Below are 20639 nucleotides of genomic sequence, written 5' to 3' on the forward strand. Positions count from 1 at the left end.
GGTACTCAGCAAATACTTTTAAATTAAATTTCATTTCTCCATGTTTATCCCCCCAAAGAACAAATAGATATTCACTCCTCCTTTCCCAGCAACATTTTGCCTGAGAATAGCTGTGAGGGGGATTCTCTTCCTCTTTTCTCTCTAAATTAATAAATTCTTAGTTCTCCTATTTCTTATAGAATGTCAGACTGACCAATGGGGTCTGTATCCAGGGAGCAGTTCAGACTAGTAGGCCTGCTTCTGGAAATGGAATAGAGAATCTCCCTCCAGAGCTCAAAGGGTTGTTTTTAGCACTCATGGGGTGTAGGAAGGAAAAAATAAATTTTTCTGCCACTTGGCCTTCTTGCATACTCTTAGTTCTCTCTCTGCATCCTACCAAGGGGCCTTGTCTTCACCTCAATGTAAGGGAATAGGAAAAAATTATAGAATTTCTTTACAAACTCCTGTGCATGGCCCTTCCATTCTGGGTCACCATGCATTTCCACAAGTAGGCTGCCTCACAAATCATGAATACTCCCAGGACTGTTCATTCATTAGCCAGTTCCCTATTATATTTATAAATGTTGTTGTCAAGTTGTATCTGACTCTTCATGGCCCCTTGTGGGGTTTTCTTGGCAGACATTCTGGAGTGGTTTGCCATTTCCTTCTCCAGTTCATTTCATAGATGAAGAAACTGAAGAAAACTAGATTAAGTACTCCACCAGGATCAACAGCTAGTTTGCCTGAAGCTGTATTTGAAGTCAGGTCTTCCTGGTTCCAGGTCTGGCTCTCTACTGTGTCACCTACCTGCCCATATTTATAAGTATAATATAACAACAAAAAAAAAAATACCAGAGTATCAGCCAAGGAGCCTGGATTCTAATCCTAGTTCTTTTACTAATCAGCTGTGTGACACTGATCAAATAATTTCCTTTCCTCTGGGTCCCAGTTTCCTAACTACAAAACAAGAGGAGAAGATTAGATGACTTCTAAAGTTCCTTTCCAGTCTAAAATTCTATGATTTCAAACATCTTTTCTTTAAAAAAATTAAAGACCATTTATTTTCTATGATTTTCATCTTTGTTGCTTTTTTTCTGAATTTTCCCCTAGATCTCTATGGCCTTCAAGCCATAGATTAAGGACTCACCAGTACCAAGAATAATGAGAAGATTCCCTTTCATGAATAACTTTGGAACTATAATGTGAGTGAAATAATGTGAGTGGAAAGTCCTCACATGGTAGTTAGTAGCTTTGAAGATATATGGCTCCTAATTGGTGGGGATGGAAAACAGATGAAGAGAAAAGCTTGCAAATTAAGGCAGGTGGGTAGTTTATAATCCACCTATAGTGGATAGAGCACTGAATTTAGAAGACCTAAGTTCAAATCCAGCCTCAATTATTGTAGGACCATTGGCAATTCATTTATCCTTATTTGTTTCCTCAACTATAAAATTGCAAGAGAATAATAGCACTAGCTCCCAGTTTATTCCACTAGCACTTAGTTTATTCCCTTTTCCTACAGTAGGCTGCCTATATCTTTAAACTAATTATTAAAATGAAAGGGGCATGCATTCTGAAGGTTATATCTTTCTTACCCTGTATTTTAAAAATGTATCCCCCTATAGGATACTGGGGGGGGGGGATTCAATGTAACACATGTACCTTAAAATCAAAAACTGTTAAACCTAGAAGGAATCTTGGAGATTATCTATTTTAATCTCCTTTTTTAGTGATATGAAAACAAATTCAGCAAGATTTGCCTCTATGTATCATGGAAAAGAATATTTTTTGGCATTAAAATGGTGTGCATTTTATTAGAAAAAAAGTTCCCATAAAAATAAGGACTATGCTTTATAGTAGGATTATCCTTTTTTTTAATGTATTTTTTTAGGTAAGGCAATGGGACTAAATGACTTACCCAAAGTCACACAGCTGGGTGATTATTAAGTGTCTGAGGCTAGATTTGAACTCAGATCCTTCTTACTCCAGAGCTGGTGCTCTATCCATTGTGCCACCTAGCTACCCCTTTAAATATACTTTTAAAAGCTTTTGTCTCTCTATCTCCCCCAGCCTGAAAGTTCAGGGGGACTACTCACAGGTTCAGTCCCATTGAGAATCATGGTAGCTTTGACTTGTTCCATTCCCTGTTTAGGTAAATTTGTCCTTATTTAAGCAACTTTTTCTCCCTCCTTCCTCATCCTCCCCAAACACACTGCTCAGGGTTTATCATGTTATCGCCAAATTTGGTGCAGACACCAGATCTGCACAGCCAACTCTAGTTCAGAACTCTTAAACTGAAGAAAACCACCAGCCTTAGATTTTCTAGTAGCTGGAACTATAGACCTGCATCACCATCCTCAGCAGGCCTATAGATCCAGAGTTACAAATACCTTCAAGGTCATCTAGTGCCAATTTCTTCATTGTCCTGAAAAGGAACAAAGATCCCAAAGGGGTTAAGTGATTGCTAGCAAATGATTGAGGAGTTGAATCCAGATCTTGCTGGCTCTGAGCCTAGGGCTCTATCCAGTCTCCTTTGATACTATCTAAAACTTCTATATCTATTACTAGCTATTCTGGTTGCAGGAGGCCCTTAATATATTTAGCTGACTTGAACTGAAAAATATGAAAAGGTTTCTTCCCACTGAATATCTCCAGCATTGCAAAGTTAACTTTGGATGGCTGCCTTTCTCGACCGTCCCTAGTTCTGCCTATAGAAGTGTGATGCTGTGGGCATCATTATTTATAAATGTAGTCCCATCTATGACTGTAAGTTTATCAAATCCTTCTTTCTAGGAAGACTAGGCCTCAATATGTGGAGAAAGCAAGCATTTGACAAAAGGTCTGTCTCTCCCATTCCTGGCATCTCTTCCTCCTCCCAATCCCCTTCTACCTGTTTGAAGAACACTTTCATTTCCAGCTCACTTAAGGAATTGCTGGAAGCATTTGGCATCCTCAAGTCCAATGAGAGCCATGATGTTTACGTTCAATTAAAAATACAATGGCTCCTTTTCAAGAAATCTATTTTAATTAGAAGGGAACCATTAGCTAGCCTTGGAGAAAAATGCCGCATCAGCATTTCCATGTTTTCGCTCTATTCCATTGGCAGAGTCCACAAGTTGAAATGCCTAGGGGCTCTTAAGAAATTGCAACCCAAAGAAGGGTTACTAGTGCTTTTATGTTAGAGAATCAGGAACAACTTTCTGAACTTTGTGATTCTAAGGCAATGGAAAAGAAATCCAGTTGCTTAATTGGTCTGCCCCAAAGGTCATTTCGTCCTGTTCTTTGACAAGATTGCATTTAGGCTTTTCTAAAGAATTTTGTGCTTTAAAAAACCACTTTTAGGGACAATTTTTTGTCTTTTTCATTAGTACATGGTATAAATTCTAGGTTAAGGTCCATTTTTAACTCAACTACTCACTACCTCGTATCTTTAGGCCATTTATAGTCAACCTGGACTTGAATCCTTCCTCATATATTCATTGACTTTGTGACCTTTTGCAAGTAAATAACTAATAACTAAACCTTTCTGGGCCTCGGTTTCCTCATCTCTAAATGGGATTAATAGCACAAATCTCAACAAATGACTGGAAAATATCAATATCTATAGCTCTATATAAAATTCATATAAAACTCTTTGCCAACCATGAGGGCTTTTCTTCTCAGCTTTGACTACTTAATTCTTCCATATCAAGAATAAGATGGCCACCAAGATCCTTTCCAGTTCTAAATTCTATGATTCTTGGTGTGAAAGCTTCCTTCACAGAGATAAAGCTTCATGAATTATAAGGGTAAAAAACAAATGTATCACCTCATGGCCATTACTTGGGCCTCTCCAATTTTAACTAGGTTGGTTCTAATATGATAGACATATCATCCACTGATTTACTCAAACTTAAGATTTTCCACATTGGGGATAACTTCTAGAACCCCACTGGCATAGTCTTCATGTATCAAGTATCTTTAATGCCTAGATTCAAATCCCACATCATCCATTTATTAGCTATATGTTCCTGAGCAAGTCAACCTCACCGAATCTCAATTTCAAACCTATAAAAATGAAGGAGTTGGATTGAAAAGCATCTAACAATCCCTTCTGACTCTAACCCTCTGGTTTTTAATTAATTAATTTTATAACTTTTAATACATTTTATAAATTTAATTAACTAATTCAAGTCCATATATAGCAATGAAACAAATATTCAGCACGTTTGAAGAGTAAAACCAAATCAATTGGCTTCCATCCTCACTGAGTCTTCTTGGTAAGATTGAAAAAGATAACTCCCAATGATCCATTTGACTTTATTCCTGAATTTGGAATAATTTCTTTAGGCCAGTCCAATCATTCTATACATGTAATTGACAGAGATCCCTTAAAGAATTCATGGCTTTCTCTCTCCCTTCCCTAGGTAAATTAGACCATTCTTTTCTTTAAGGAAGGACTCAGAAACCAATTAAAGAAAGCTATGGGATAGAGTAGATAGAGCACTGGATTTGGAGTCAGGAAGACTGAGTTCAAATCCCACTTCAGATTCATTCCAATTGTGTGGACCTGGGTAATCCATAATTCCTGTATAATGAGTTATTAAAATAATACCTGCCTATGATGAGGTTGTGAGGATAAAACAAGATAATTAATGTAAGGCAGCTTCCAAATCTTAAAGCACTATATAAATTTATTATTGATATTATTACTATTCTCATGTTGCAATGTCTCATGGACCAGATAATTAAGAAAGTCTACTTGTAAACCTATATTCATTTAGCTACACTGAAAATTCATTTTTCCTTAACTAGATTTGTTTCTGAGAGTTTTGGGCAGCAGTGCCACCCAGCAAAGTAGTGAGTGAAGGCAGAATATGTATAATGAATATGTGAAATGATCCAGGGAGGAGGAAGACCAGTGAAAGGGTCTTAGTTCTTTTAGGTCACTAGATTCCATTAGGAAAATTCCTTCTTGGTAAGTTGCCTTTTTATATTTAGCATTTAAGCACCTTTTATTTATGCATTAATGTATTCATTCAACCTTCCAGTGTGTAAGGTCCTATGTCAAGCCTGAGGGAGATACAAAATTGAATAAGACCTGGCCCTCACCCTAGGGATCTAGAAATTATACTTTCAGAAATGAGCTATTTATTTCCCTTTAACTGATAGGATCAGAGGACTTAGAACTGAAAGAAGGTCTAAATTTAGATGTTCTCTGATCCAAGCATCTCATTTTACAAATAAGCATCATCAAATCTAACCAGATTAAGAGATCTGTCCAAGATCACACAGGTAGTAAATCCAAAAGATCGTAGATTTAGAGTCAGAAGGAATCTTTTGGTCCCTTCCACATATTTTTCCATTCAAAGACACTGGTCTCCTCAGTGTTCTTCCCACAACATATTCCATATCTGGACTCCTTACATTTTTCTCTAGCTTTCCTCATACCTGCGATCCTCTTCCTCCTCATCTCTGCCTCCTCACTTCCTTTAAGTCCCAGTTAAAATTCTACCTAATACAAGGAATCTTTCCTAGATTTTCCTACATACTAATGCATTTCCTTTGAGATTATTTCCAATTTATTGTTTTTATATTTTGTTAGTCATCAGCATGTTGTTTCTCCCATTAGCCTGTAAGCTATTTGAGGAGGGCAGGGACTGTTTTTTTCATTTTCCTTTTTTCCTTTTTTTGGGGCTTGTTTTTGAACCCCCAATACTTAGCACAGCTTTTGGTATGTGTATAGATACTTCAGAAATGCATCTTGCCTTGACTAGTCATTTTATAAGGCCTAGGGTGTCCTTTCTTTTTCGAAGGTCATCCCAGACCAGTTAAGTGACTTGTCCAAAGTCACACACAGTAAAAGGGCAGACTGAGATTTTGAATATGCGTCCCTGTGGCTCTAAGCTGTTTCCACTATAGCACACTCCTTATTTATTTGTTGATTGATTTCTTGTTTTTTTGGGGGGGGGAAGTTGATGTTTGCCATCTGAGGGACTTCCTAGCATATTAAGCAACTTCTTAGGGCTTAATATAGAGTGAGTTTAAATAAAACTAGTTGTTTTTAAGCCTAGAGTTAATAGAAATGATAACAGCTCTAGAGTCCAAGGATAAAATTGACTCTGTGACCTTTGGCAAGTCACTTAAATCCTTGGATCTGTCATTTCATCTCTAAAATGTGGGGCATTGAACCAGATTGTCTTTGAAGTTCCTTCCAGCTTTGGAGCTATGGCCCCATGACTTCTATTATGACATGATAACATCTTTGATGAATTCCAATCCATTAAGTCATTAAGACAGGTACTCTTTAAAGGGCACCCTTCCTAATGCAGGTAGATCAGGTGCTCTAGGAAACTCACAGATCTCTTAACAAGAAATAATTTTTTTTTTGATGTCCAACTTGTGATTTTTAGTAAACTCCTAGTTTGGAAACTATCTACCAGTGCGGTTTGGTAACTCATCTGAGACTTAACAGTTTTAGAGTAATGTCAATATCATTGGGAGATGGCTAATACAAACTGTGGTACATCAGTATAATAGAATTATTAATGCAGCATAAGAAATTGCTATGATGAAGTCAGGGAAGACTTAAATGAACTAATGTAGGATGAAGTAAATAGAGAACAATATGCACAATAATATCTGCAGTATAATTAGAAATAACATATTCTATATCTTCACCTCCCACCCTTATTCCTTCTTTAATTTGTAGAGGTAGGGGCTATGACTGCGGAATACTGTTTATATCATTTAGCTCTCAAGATTAGATGACTGGCTTTTTTTAATACTTCATTTTTTCCTCTTTATTTTGGACATTGTCAAGAAAAGACTGAAGAAAGAGTCAAAAATGAAGAGGATATAAAAATAAAAATAAAATTTTTTAAAAATTTTCATAATCTTAAGGAGTTGCCTAGAGCTAGGGATATGCTGGAGTCAGATTGGATTGGTTTGAAAGAAATGATTTTTTAATTCACTGTAAGTATGTATTTATAACTCAGAAATTGGTAAAGAGGTACAATTCAGGGCTTGGTATACTGCTTGTTGATTTGTTTTGTTTCATAGACTTAGGAAAATGATAGAGAAAATAATAATAATTCAAATAAAACAATAATTTATAGCCCCCCCCCCAATGCTGCTTGTTAAGCATTTTCTACATATCTCTGCTGAAAGCTTGCTCCCATTCACATAGCTTTATGTGTCAGGGATAGGTCCTAGATCTTTCCTGTTCCCCTATCAATCCTCTATCCACTGTACTATAATACATCTCACCAATGAACACTTCTGACTCTTTGCTGTATTTTACTGATTATGCCTTGTGTCTCAAGCAGCTGTCAAGTAGAACTATTACTCCTCTTCTCCAGTATCCTCCCTTCCTCTTTCCTTCCTTCCTTCCTTCCTTCCTTCCTTCCTTCCTTCCTTCCTTCCTTCCTTCCTTCCTTCCTTCCTTCCTTCCTTCCCTCCTTCCTTTTGGTGAAGTAGTCAGGGTTAAATGACTTGCCTAGGGCCACACAGCTAGTGAGTATCAAATGTCTGAGATTGAATTTTTTAACCCAGACCCTCCTGACTCCAGGGCCAGTTCTCTAACAATTGCACCACTAACTGCCCCTCGGGTCTCATTTCTTAAGTATCCCTTTCCTGATCTTTCTCAGCTATTGACTGTCTGTCATTGTGGATTGGTCCTTTGCTGTGTGAGGGGGGGGCATATCTGCATACCCTCCAAAGAATGGCTTCCATGGGCTAGTCCACCCATGCTATATTCCACTGACAGACATTCATCATACCAAAGAGTCCACAGCAGAACGTAGGGAGACAGAAAGGAAAGGAAAATAAAATCTGAGGATTTAGAGGTGAAAGGGACCATAAAGGAAACCATATTTTATTTCTCTATTTTATCATTTAGCCCAGATAATTGAGGCAACTTATCCAAGGACATATAAGGATATAAGTGGCAGATCCATGATTCAATTTTATGTCTTAAACTTCAAATTGATTTTCATTGAACCCCAATATAGAACACCTTGAAGAGGTAGGAAGTGGGACCTTGGAGAATGCCTATACCTATGAAGCAGAGACAGGTAGGTGGTACAGTGGTTAGAGTACCAGACTTGGAATTATGAAAATATGAATTCAACTCAATTCTGACACATTAGCTATGTGTGACCTTAGACAAATCACTAAAACCTCCTTGGGATCTCAGTTTCTTCATTTATAAACTGGAGATAGTAATAGCAGCTACCCCTTAGATTTGTAGTAAGGGTAAAAGGAGATAACATATTTCATTTTCTAACCTTGAAATGCTATGTAAATATTAGCTACTATCACTCAGAGAATCAACCTTTTGATAGATTTGACTCTGATTTTGTCTAGGCAAGTTTTGGGGTGTAAAATACTTTGGGTCAAATGGGGTTGACCACAGAATCACAGAATGAAAGATTTAGGGGACTTCAGAGGCAAATTAGTCCAACTTCCTCATTTTACAGATGAGGAAACTGAGGTTCAGAAAGGATAAATTATCCTTTTCCAATCTCACAAGCAGTAAATATCAGTCTTGTGATCTTAAGATCTCTTTTCGTCTTTCCTACTGGAGGCTCCTCCCCTCTAGGGGAAATGCAAAATTCCTTTCTTTCACTATCTCTCCTGCTGTCATCCTGATCAGAAGGGACAGTTGCAGGCAGTTTCTCCCTAGAGCATCTCTTTCCCTGAAGCTCTTTTGCTCTATGATCAAACACAAAGGCTTGGGTCTAGGCCAGGGATCAAAGAGTCACTCGCTAATGGTATTGATCATGGGGCTGAACAGCAGACATATAAAATTCTCTGCCAGGGAAGGCTGAAGAAACTGTGACAATCTGCTATATCTCTTCTGAAACACAAATTGCTAGCCTTAGGTAACTCCTCCAGCACAAGGCAAGTGAGAAAGAACACCATCATGCAAGAGCTAGAGGGTCAGTCTTAGTTGACCTGCAGGGAAGACCTCAGCTCAAATCCTGACACAGGTATGCACTAGCTGAGTGACTCCTGCCCAATTTATCAAACTTCTCTAGACTTTACTTCCCCTATTTCCATCAGTCTCATTTGTCCCATCTATATAATGGGGTGATAAGAGCATCTCCATTATATAAAGGAATTATATGAAGTACTATATAAAGATGAGCAATTATTTTGTTCCATAGAATTTCTGGCTAGGAATTCTAGTAAGACACTATGACTCAGCAGAAAGGGTTAGACTTGTAATTTAGTTTAATTTCTGCCGTGAATGAGCTGTGGGATCTTAGGTAAATCATTTGCCCTCTCTGGGCTTCAGTTTTCTCATCTATAAAACATGGGAACTAGCCTAGAATTCAGGAGCTCCTCGCCTCTTTTTTTGTCCGGGACTCCTTGGACAGTCTGAAGCCTATAAACCCCTTCTCAGAATGATGTTTTTAAATGTGTAAAATAAAATATAGAGAAATACAAAGGAAACCAAAGGTTAGTGAAAAATAAAGGTAGTACTTTTCCCCATCCAACCTTGGGAAATTGAACCCCTGATAGATTCCAGCTTAAGGACCCTTCATCTAAAATTTGATCCTTGTGAACCTTTCTCATCCCAATATTTTGATTTCTTAATTCCTCTTAGAAATCCTATTGCTTTTTCTCCCTATTCCTTCTTTGTCTGGTATTTCTATGAAATCTTTGAATTCTGAGACTGGCTGTATTTTCTATGGGCAATCTCATCCATTTTCTAGATAGATTGTAATTTTTGAAGACCACTAGAGGAATAACAAGTCCACTCTGGTATTAAGAAACTCAGTTCAAATCCTGCCTCACACACTTACTGTCTGTGTGACACTGAACAATTACTTAGTCTTATATGCTCCACAAAATGGGGATGTCATAAAGACCCAATGAAATGTCTATGAAATGCTTTGTAAACTTAAAGAACTATATAAATGTTAGCTATAATTTTTCATTATTATGATATGAGAGCCAATTTTCATTTTTACAGTATTAAAAAAAGGAGAAAAAGAGTCCCAGATAACTGTGCCTGCTTCCTTTCCATCTTCTGCTCATATTCAACCTTGGAAATAGCTTTCTACTGTTTGGCAAGAAACAATTTCTCCCTAGGAAATAAGTACAAGAGAATGGTTCTTTCATTTATTTTACTAACCATGCATTTCCATGGAGTACTGTGGTTTGACAAAGGCCATCAAGAATGTGGTAAATGGATTAAAGGTCTCAGTTTCTTTTCCTTGCAAAAAGGTCCGAGTTTTTTTCCTCTGTAGTCAGACATATTCTATAATTCTATGGCTCTCATTCAGGATCCTATGCTCTGACTCATAGGTCACTGGCAGGTGGGCTAAGACTTCAAGAAGACCAGTACTCTGATTTGAGTATGATTGCTTTGGATATGATAAACAGACACTATCAGTCATCACACTTTTAATATTTTTAGCCAGACTTGTGATTTCTTTGATGTCTAGGGCTCCCCATTAAAGAACTTTCTTCCACAAATAATGAACCAATCACAACTCCTCTAACCATTTCAGTCTTAAGAAAACAGCTTGGGGCATGTTAGAAGGTTAAATGACTTACCCAGAGTCACACAGATAGTATGGATTGAAGGGAGGACTTGAACCCAGATCACCCTGATTTTGTGTGTAGTTCATTAGCCACTTTTCTATATTCCTCCACATAGACTAATATGATCTGAAATTTCTAGGGTTATTCGATAGGGGGAAAGCCCACTAATACAACCCCAGATATATCTGGATTGCTTTGTTCTAGAGGGATTTTGCTTTAATGGATACATTGCTAGAAATTGCATTCCCAGCCTACAAGAGATGGAGACAAGAGGGAACCTATATCAGATCTTCTGAAGCTAATTAGTAAATGAAAAGAAGTTTTTAATCTGTTAGGAGAAAGAAATAATGTTTGTAGGAATGGATTAGACTGTATACACAAACTAGTTCCATTTATGTCTTCCATGTTTCAGGACCTTTATGTCTATTTGTATACCACTTTTTATTTTGGTGGGGGTTGCTGAGAGAGAAATGGGGGAGGTGCTTTAAAGAATAAAGAGACAGTTTTCACATGTTAAAAGTGGAAGGGACACCTTCCTACCTTCTTGCTGATAATACAAATCATATGTGCTCTCTTATCTTGGTCATTAAGAACAACGATTACATGGACTGGGATTAGAGAATGAATTGTTGTAGAGAATTTGTGACCCTCATATCAGCAGGGCCCTATTGCCACGCTGAGCCATGGGATTGCAAATTATATGGCGATCTCTATCCGAATAACATTTTACTAAAGTATCTTGGATATTAAATGGTAGGACACAACCCAGTTCCTATCCCAGAAGGACAAAGAGCTAACAGTTTCACGCCCATGTATATGCTTTTTTAACCTTTCCCTTCTCCCCCAATACATCTAGCTTTCAACTCACTGGTTCCAGGAAAAGGATACTCCCTTCTTTGCTTTTCTCCTGAACATTCTCCATTCCAGGGAGAGCTGATGCGACACGCCGGAATAGCTGAGAATAAGGGGTAGGGGGTGGGGGAGAAATACAACATGAAAAGCATCAAAATGAGTGCTAGCTCTCCCTCTGAGCCCTCCCTCCCCCTGCTTTCCTCCTGGTGTTTTCCATCCACCTTCTGGGAGCTGTAACCTTTCACAGCAATGTGGGAGATTGGTAGCCAGGGACAACGAGAAGCTCGTCATGGAAATGGGAAAATTGAGAATAAAAGGGTTGTGGTTGCTGAGGTCCATAGAAGGACTGACTCTGTAGTCAGGAAAAAGAATTTTGGCAAGGCACTATCAGAAGGCCAGACTCCTTCTCAAAGAGACTGTGAGTTCCAAAAACAGGGAACTAAGATTCTGTCCTATGTAACAAGATTCTAAATTTGAGCCAGATGCATTGTCATTACAAAGGTCAAGTGATGTCTAGAAATATTCATAAAACACATTATCATGTAATCATGGTATGATCTTTGAATATCTGTGTGCATTCCTAGATCTCAATGTGGTGTGAAATTGAATAATGAAATATGGGAAGTCTGTCAGGAAGGGCAGTCCTAGAAGTTAACCAGAAACATCTTCACTCACCTGATAATTTAAAACAATAACAACAACCAAGAGGTGCTGATACTCATATGATAATACAAAACCTTCCTGGTTCTCTTTCTGGGACTTTGTGGATTCTAACACTATAGAATTTTGAAGGGCTGTGTGATATAATTAATAGAGAATTTCCCTAGGAGTCTAGAAGATTGCCTGTGCTACATACTGTCACCTGTGGGACCATGGGCAAAGCACTAACCTTTTCAATGCCTCCAATCAATTCTTCAAGGTTAGAATGATAGATCAGTTGTTGTTTTGCCCTTGTGAAGGAATGTTCCACCTTAGGAGTTCCTTACCCTGATGGAATTCCAGTTTTGGATTTCCCCCATATCACAGGATTTAGATCCAGGAGAGACTTGAATCTGATTTTCATATACAACTCCTTTTACTTAAGATTAACTCAAAAAACAAACAAACCAAACCAAACCAAACCCAAACAAACCAACCAAAAAAAAGTCTGTTTTGTTAGATCAGATCATAGTATATATGGGAATGAACCCAGAACTAGGAATTAGAAGATCTGCTTCTGGTATTGGCTTCACCTCTTACTACCTATGTGACTTTCACTGCGTCACTGAAAACATCTCAGAGCTTCTGAGCTGTTTCACTGTCAAAAGGACATAGCAATACATTAATTTACCACACAGGAGATTTCTAAGTATTGGATGAGATCACAGGAACATAGATTTAGAACTGTAAGGGATCTTAGAGGCCATCTTTCCATTCTTCTCATTTTACAAATGAAGCAACAGAGCTCTGGAGAGTTTAAGTGATTTATCCAAAGTTACAGAAACAATTAGTGAAAAAAAAAAAAAAGAAACAGGATTTGTACCCAGATCTCCAGTTCCAAATTTGGCACACATCAGTGAACTGCGCCTATGTCTATAACTTTATTAATGAATTAGGGAGGGAAGTAAAATAAAGCAAAATAAAATATAGAAGCCTCTTTGAAGCAGAGGGATAATTTTTCATTTCATTTTCCCCTCCCTGATCACTAGGAATGAGCCTTGTACATAGAAGGCACTTAATGATTAAATCTTTATTGAACTGAATTAAGGAGATTGGTCTAGATGTTCTCTAAGGTGCCTTCTACCTCTAAGCATACTAATCAGACTTGGTCTGGATTTAAATAAATATTTGATTCCTAGAAAAGTCCTAAGATATGGTGATACATATCTCTGGAGCTTCCTTAAGAAGCTGCTTTTAATTTGAACATAATGGATGGTCAACCCCAAGTCTTCTTGGATTCATTTTTTTTCCTAATGAAAAGAACAGCCTTTTTCTCAGCTCTTTGTCATTTGCTCACAGCGATTTGATAGCAAGTGCTCACTTTCCTTTTTACAATAATGCTGCATATGGCAAACAATCCTCACTTTAGTTGTCTGGTATGATAGTTGTATGAGATATAGTAAAAGTTTAGTTGTTAGCTATTAATAGAGTAGATTCACAGAGCTTGAAGGTCCTCTAGTCTAAAGCTTCACCAAATTGATAAAGAGGTTATGGAACTAAAAAGGACTTAAAGTAGCCCAGGACTCTCAGGATGTTTTTAAATAATTAAAATAAAATGCGTAAGATTACAAAGGAAACCAACCATATTGAAATATAGTTACCCCCCAAAATTTTTTTTGAAACAAACCACCAAATGTCTGGAAGCAAGATTAAGAAAGAAAGCTGATATCCATTTTTGAGAAACAATTGGAAGCTGGGAATGTGGTAGGGAACCAGTATCTTTATTATCTTTATTATGAATAGTTATTATGCCAAGGTTCAGCTCCTGTGTTTAAGAGGACTATTCTGAATGTTTTAGAGCTGAAATTTTAAGTGGCATTTTTCCATTTAAGAAAATGGAGTGAATCTGTATATTGACATGATTTATTGTTTCAAGGAGAAGTAGATACTGTTGGAAACTAATGGAAATTATTGACTCCAGGCATACTGCTAAATCATTTGCATAACTGCCAGCACAGAGATGCAAAAATTTTATATTAGCACCCATTCTTCTCCTCCCCACCCCTACTATTATCATTGAACAAGATGAAATGTAATACAGTTAAGATTAAGGTCTTACAATTGGGTTCAAAAAGTAAACTTCACAAGTACAAGTTGGGGGGAAGTGTAACTAAGAAAAAGCTTGTTTGAAAAAGATTTGAGGGTCTTAATGGATTACAAACTCAATATGAGATTCAGTGGTGTATTATAGACATCACCCTTCCAAAAATTATTTTAAGTCTCATTTAGAAAGACATAGGTTCTAGGAATAAGTAGATGGTAATCATTTTGTACTTATCTGCATCTGGAATATGGATTGTCTAGTTCTGGACCCAACATTTAAGGGAAAACACTGGTTATTTGAACAGTGTTCAGATAAGGGCAACCAAGATGGCAGAAGCTTTTGAGATCATGTCACATGAGAACTGGTTCAGGGAAATCCTATTAGTATGGATGAGGTAAGACTCAGGGAGACAAGATTAACTGTCTTTGTGTGATGACTTAACAAAATTATTTTGAGTCTCTTTAAAGTCTAAAGAGAATCTTCTCTTACCTGTAGTATTAAAATAACTTCCTTTAAACCCAAATGCTCAATATGAAATGCCTTGTAGACATTTATATAAATCTATAATTATATAGATTATTAGATTATTATATCATTATATAATTGAACTGTCAAGCAATGCCGCCAAGAAGTTCTGGAAGTTCAGGATTTTGTCATCCATTACCAGTGTGGAAGCAGCATAAGAGAATGGAAGAAGGCCTAGAATAAGTCAGAAAATCAGGTTCAAAATATGGTTCTGCCATTTACTTCCTAATTGACCTTAAGCAAAAAAGGAATGATATCCCCAGCTCTCAGTTTGTCTTTTCTGTAAAATGAGGGATTGGACTTTATGATCTCTGAGATTCCCTCAGTTCAAATATTCTGTGATTCTATGATATTACTACAGTGTTAATAGCATAGTGTGGTGGAAAAGGCATTGAATTTGGAGTCATGAGCTGTAGTCAAATTCTAGCTCTGATTTTATTCTGGGCCTCAGTTTTATCTTCTATAAATGGAAATGGCCTCTCCATCCCTTCCAGGTGACCTTTAAGTTCCCTTCCAGTTCTTTATTTATGATCTGATGAATCAAAAAGGAGCTGAGTCTGGCTGCATTAATAGTAAGACCAGTTTTAAAAGGTATTCTGTGCAACAGGATCTCATAAGGTCAAAATAAGTGTTTGGGCCATCTAGTGACAAAGAATGTGCCTTCTTTTTCCTAATGCATTGATTTAAACCTCTTTTGAGCTGCTAAAGGAGCTCTGAACACTCAGTGAAAGATCTTGGAGTGCATTTGGTATAAGCAATTTCATCTAATGGGCTTAAGACTGTTTGTTAAATATGAACTGAAGATCAGCCCTAAGTACTATTGAAGAATTGGTTGCTGTTTTCTATAAAAGCATCCTGGAGGCCCAGAATTGAAAGATAGTCCAATTTAGGGTCATCTAATCCAACTCATATCCAAGCAAAAATCTCTGACAACAAAAAAATCCAGGGCCTCTGAATCTCTTGAATCTCATCCTCTAATCCCTCAAGATCTTGCCTCAAGATTTTAATAGTGATTCCAAAAAGAGATCTCAGAGCCATATGGACCCTGAACAACTTTCCCACTTCCATGACTCTGTATCTCATTTATTTAAATCACAAAGTTTTAAATTCAATTGTGAATGCAAATGTCTCTTATTTCAATAGCATTAATCCCTTCCACTGTCTGACAACTGTCATTGTATAAGGAGAGAAGGTCCAAATCTACCCTGCACAATTACTGGAGGGTCACACTAAAAAAAAAAGTCTGCATTATTGGGCATGGGAGTTTGCCCATAGTCACAAAAATCATAAGATACGAAGTTGGAAGGAAATCATCTCGTTAAATTCCTTAGACTTTACAACATTCCCAACAAAAGTCCTTCAAGCCCCAGTGATGATAGTACAACTTCATTTCATTTTTGCCTCTTGTAGTCTTCCTAAGCTCCCCCCCCCCCAAGAATTCAATCTCTCCATTGATGAAATGTTGCAGAGAAATTTGACGACACCTGGACTAGCAACTCATAGTAGTACTATTCTAAGTATTAGGTCAATTCTCTTTACTGTCCCCATCCTATACCGTTTTAATATCCACTTCCACACTTTTGTTTAGGGAATTCCTCTGGCCTGGAATGCCCTATCTCATCTAAATCCTATCAAAAAAATTTTAAGGTTTCTTCTTCTCTTCATGAAATACTCTCTTCTCTTCCCTAACTACTTCAACTCGCAGGAATCTTTATCTTCTAACAAATTCCTTCCTATGGAGTTTAGAGTTTTTACTGTTTGTTTCAGGCATGTAATTATATAATGTCTTGCCTTATTCTCTCTCTTATGTGTCTATCTTGACCCATTGTATTAGCTTGATACAATAGACAGAATGCTAGGTTGGAGTCAGGAAGACCTGAATTCAAATGTCATGTCTGATACTGGCTCACCATAGGCCACAAGAAAATTTACTAAGTCAAATATGGATTTTAATCTCAGCAGGTGAAAGGTGTTATCAATTTGTAAGTTTTCTATGCTGATGAAATCACAACTCCTTTATATTCTCCAAACAGCTCCTCAGTGGCAAGAAGTGTAGCTCATATTTCCTTGTGCCTACTCAAAGAACAGCACAGTGCTGATTACATAGGAGATACTCATTGAATTGATTGGAAAAGACTGCTTTCTTCTTTCTATACTGGGAAAAGACATTAGAAAAATTCTATCTTTCAAAAGCAAATAAAAATCACTAGGTCAACACCCTTTGAGAATTAACATTGTCAACAGAACCATCTTCAAGCACAAAGGACAAATGGACAAAGGGGCAGGTGGGGATGTACCACTGCAAGGGAGGTATACGTGTATTTTATATATGTTATGATTGACGTTTGACGTTAGCCTGAGGGATTGTCTCATGAGACTTACACCTTCTATCCTGTGATTGTCTTTTCTTTGATCAACCTTGTAAGCTGGATTCATACCTTAGGTGGGTATTTTAGTTTATTTCCAGCATTTGATAGCTTTTGGACAGTATATGATATTAGTCTTACAAACCTAAATTGAGTTGTGTATATGCTTTAAGTATTATATTGGACCAGACATCATAGATCTCTTACCTGTTTTACATTGTATCCTGTCTTGGCACTGGTTTCAATAAACATGACACTCAGTTCTTTGGCGCGCTGTTCCCCTTCTTCAATTGTTATCTGCCTAGAGACACCAATAGAGAAGGAGAAATCACAAGTGGTCCACAAGTCCAGCTACTGGGGGAAGAATTTGATGTCCCCAACATTTCTGACAGGAGAGCATTGGAGTGGGAAATAATGTTTGTCCTTCATTTTCTAAGACCATAACATCAGGGAAGTGATGCCATGACAAGCACATGAATTGGATTTTGAGTGAGAGGGCACTGTGCTAAGTCACAAGTCTCACTTTCTCCTCCAGAGCCATCTGGGGCCAGTGACCAGATATGAATCAGGATGACAGGAGAGGGTCGGGATTCGAGGCAGTCAGAGTGAAGTGACTTGCCCAAGGTCACACAGCTAGGAGAGCTCAAGTGTCTGAGGCTGGATTCGAACTCCTATCCTCCTGACTCCAAAGGCCAGTGCTCTATAGCAAAATGGGCAGAGGAGACTGGATACCAATCAGTGTCCTTTTAATAAACCCATGAGATACCGTCAGCACCTTGAATAGCTATCCCAACCTTGTGGGACATCTGTTTGATGCTGCTACATTGTGCTGCTCCATGAATGATAGTAATAAACCCCCAACCTTCATGCTCATGTGTCCCTCCTTCTCTATGGGTTTATCTTTCCTGGTAATCTGGAATGTGATGGACATTTTCCATTTTGAAAATCACAGCATATTTCACAACTTGCCAGGTAAAGCATGGGTAGGACTGTGATTTTGGGGTGTTAGAGTTGATTAAATTTCACTTAGCATGATTGACAAAAAATTGAAGGTTGCCTTTTTTGTGTGTGGGGGGGAACTCTGCTCACTGGGCAAATTTATTTAAATTGTATTCAAATTAGCACTCTACAGTGGAGTGAGAACTAGCACTTTTTTTTTTGAGATGCCTGTGGTGATATTGAGCTTTTTCCAGGAGAACCAACCCACTGCCTATTACAGCCTCTTCTCTGCTACTACAATATCCTTATTTTCTGACTTTTGAACAGAGCTGCTGCATTTACTAGGCCCTAAGGAAATGCACACCTGTGACCTCCTGTCAAAGAATGTAGGAACCCCACAGTTTAATTCCACACACAGTTCTCCCCTGGTTTATGGCACACAATTCCAAGTTCACACTTGAGTAAGCATTGGTAATGAACATGTCAATTCTTTCTTGAACCAAAGTAAAACTATCCCATGAAACCTCCTAGGTTGGGGTAGGTTGGATAAGGACTACAATCTGTATTTTATAGAGTTAGAAACCTTCTTTTTCCTTTTGAAGGCCTGTCACAGGTATGAAAGGGTACAGAAACAAGGTTAGTCAGAAATTGGAAGTGCCTAATTAGGAACTTTGATGAGGGTAGCTAGATTAATTGTAATCTGAAGAGCTAAGAATGCAAGTTTTTGTTGTTATAGATTAAAGTTATTACCAGATTGTAAACTCCATTCAGGTTAGAATGTTTCATCTAAATTTTGTGTCTAGCATAGTGCTCTGCAAATGACAGAGCTGAATAAATACCCATTAAAAGAATAGATAAAATAAATGAAATATAGTATTTGGAGAATTAAACATATATATACACAGAGCATCAAAGAACTCCCATTTTTCCAGGAGAAAAGAAAAATGAAGTCTTAGGTAGCTGTGAGCTTAAGTGATTCTTATATCTGAGAAGAGTTGATAATACAATAGCTAGGCACATGTCAGCTTGAAAAATGTGGGCAGGAATATGCTAAGTGTATGGAGTGCTAGGCACTACTGGCACCCCAATAAAAGCATGAAAATATTCATAGCAGCTGCAGTACGGAGGGACACTTTAATTGCTCACCAAGCAGAGGTTATATGAATTTTCAATGCCACAATGTCCATTCTTAACCCCCAATAAGAACTTTCTGCCCACAGCAGACCCTCCCCGCCTTAGTCATGTGTATTAAGAATATCAATTCTCTGGCTCATTTTGGGTGTAATTCCTGAGATTTCAAGTTAAATTTAGGTTTTTCCTCCTTCTGGAGCTTCTCCCTTCCCTCTCTTACCTCTTATCTGCTAGGTCTGTTTTGTTGCCCACTAGCATGATGATGACATCACTTCCTCTTTCTGTCCTGACATCATCAATCCACTTAGAGGTCTGTTGGAAGGAGTTGAGATCTGAGGGAGGAAAATAGAAATAGAACTGAGGATAAGTATGAAATAGAGAAAGGAGGGAGAATAACCAAAGAAAAGGAAAAAAGAAAATAGCAGAAAAAAGAAGCAGAGAGATGGTAATACTTCTTGGTAAAAAATGAAGTAGTTGAGGCATAAAGATATTCTAGGAATAGAAGAAAGGATATGTCCCTTTTTAGCATGGAAGGAAAAAAAGGGAAAAGAGATACAGTATTTAGCAGTATTATTAACATTAGAACCCTCCTGAGGACTAATTTACAATGTGGTGATAATAATGAAGTTAAAATATGACAATAAGATGAATTTACCATCCCACAAACATGAATAAATTTGTCTTTTTTTCAGGACATTTTGGGGACATTTCTCAGAAATGCTTGTGAATAATTTCACTTTGTCAGGAATGATTAATTTTCTCTGGAAGTTATTTTTATTTAATGTTTCCTAGTGAATCACTCTCTCTTTGCTTTTATAGACAAGTGATTTCATGGATCCAGATTTAATAATCCATTTAATGACTGTTTAGTCAGTCCCATATTGTGGATCTTATTTTATTTCTATGCAAGCCCAAATTCACTAAGATTCCTATTTCTGTGTTTTCTATGTCTATGGGCTTCTGTGTTCATGAATGACTGATGGAGATAGCCACTCTTTGGAATTTTATGAGACAGAGAGAGAGAGAGAGAGAGAGAGAGAGAGAGAGAGAGAGACACTAAAACTGGTTCCTGGAGGACAGCTTGGCTCAAAGGTTAGGGTAAAGGAAAGCCGGGGCAGAATGAACAAGACTATGATGCTGACAGGGAGTTGTGGTGTGGTTGATCCTATCGTGGATATGACTTGACTTCCTTCCTCAAGTCTCTCTTCACTTCAATCCATCTTCCTCACAGCCACCAAAATGATTTTTCCTAATGCATAGATCTATGTCACTTCCCTGTTCATTAAACTGTAACAGTTTCCTATTATCTAAAGGATCCTAAATAAATTACTCTTTTTTGTATTTAAAGCTTTTTCACAACCTGTTCCTCCCTTTCTGTTTTTGCAGTCTTACAGGTCATTACTCTCCTTTCTATTTTATGATGCAGTCATATTAGTCTATTCACTATTGCTCATGCTACTCCATCTCCCACCTCTGGACCTTTTTACTGACAGTCCCTCCTGCTTGGAATGCCCTTCCTTCTTATCTTTTTATCTTCCTTCAAAACTCAGTTCAAGTGTCATTTGCAG

The 20639-nt window shown here is 37.6% G+C and overlaps 1 protein-coding gene across 1 annotated transcript in view; it reads right to left on the reverse strand.

Annotated features, from left to right (window-relative positions):
- The window catches only part of RAB6B (RAB6B, member RAS oncogene family), a 168709-nt gene that overhangs the window by 7927 nt on the left and 140143 nt on the right, over positions 1-20639 (reverse strand). The window contains exons 5-7 of the mRNA XM_074214802.1: positions 19292-19403; positions 17209-17302; positions 11404-11470 (exon numbers count right to left, since the gene is read on the reverse strand). Coding sequence (XP_074070903.1) covers positions 11404-11470; positions 17209-17302; positions 19292-19403 — 273 coding nt within the window. The remainder of the gene's footprint in view (positions 1-11403; positions 11471-17208; positions 17303-19291; positions 19404-20639) is intronic.

Source organism: Macrotis lagotis, chromosome 1, assembly GCF_037893015.1.
Source record: "Macrotis lagotis isolate mMagLag1 chromosome 1, bilby.v1.9.chrom.fasta, whole genome shotgun sequence".
NCBI lineage: Eukaryota > Metazoa > Chordata > Mammalia > Peramelemorphia > Peramelidae > Macrotis > Macrotis lagotis.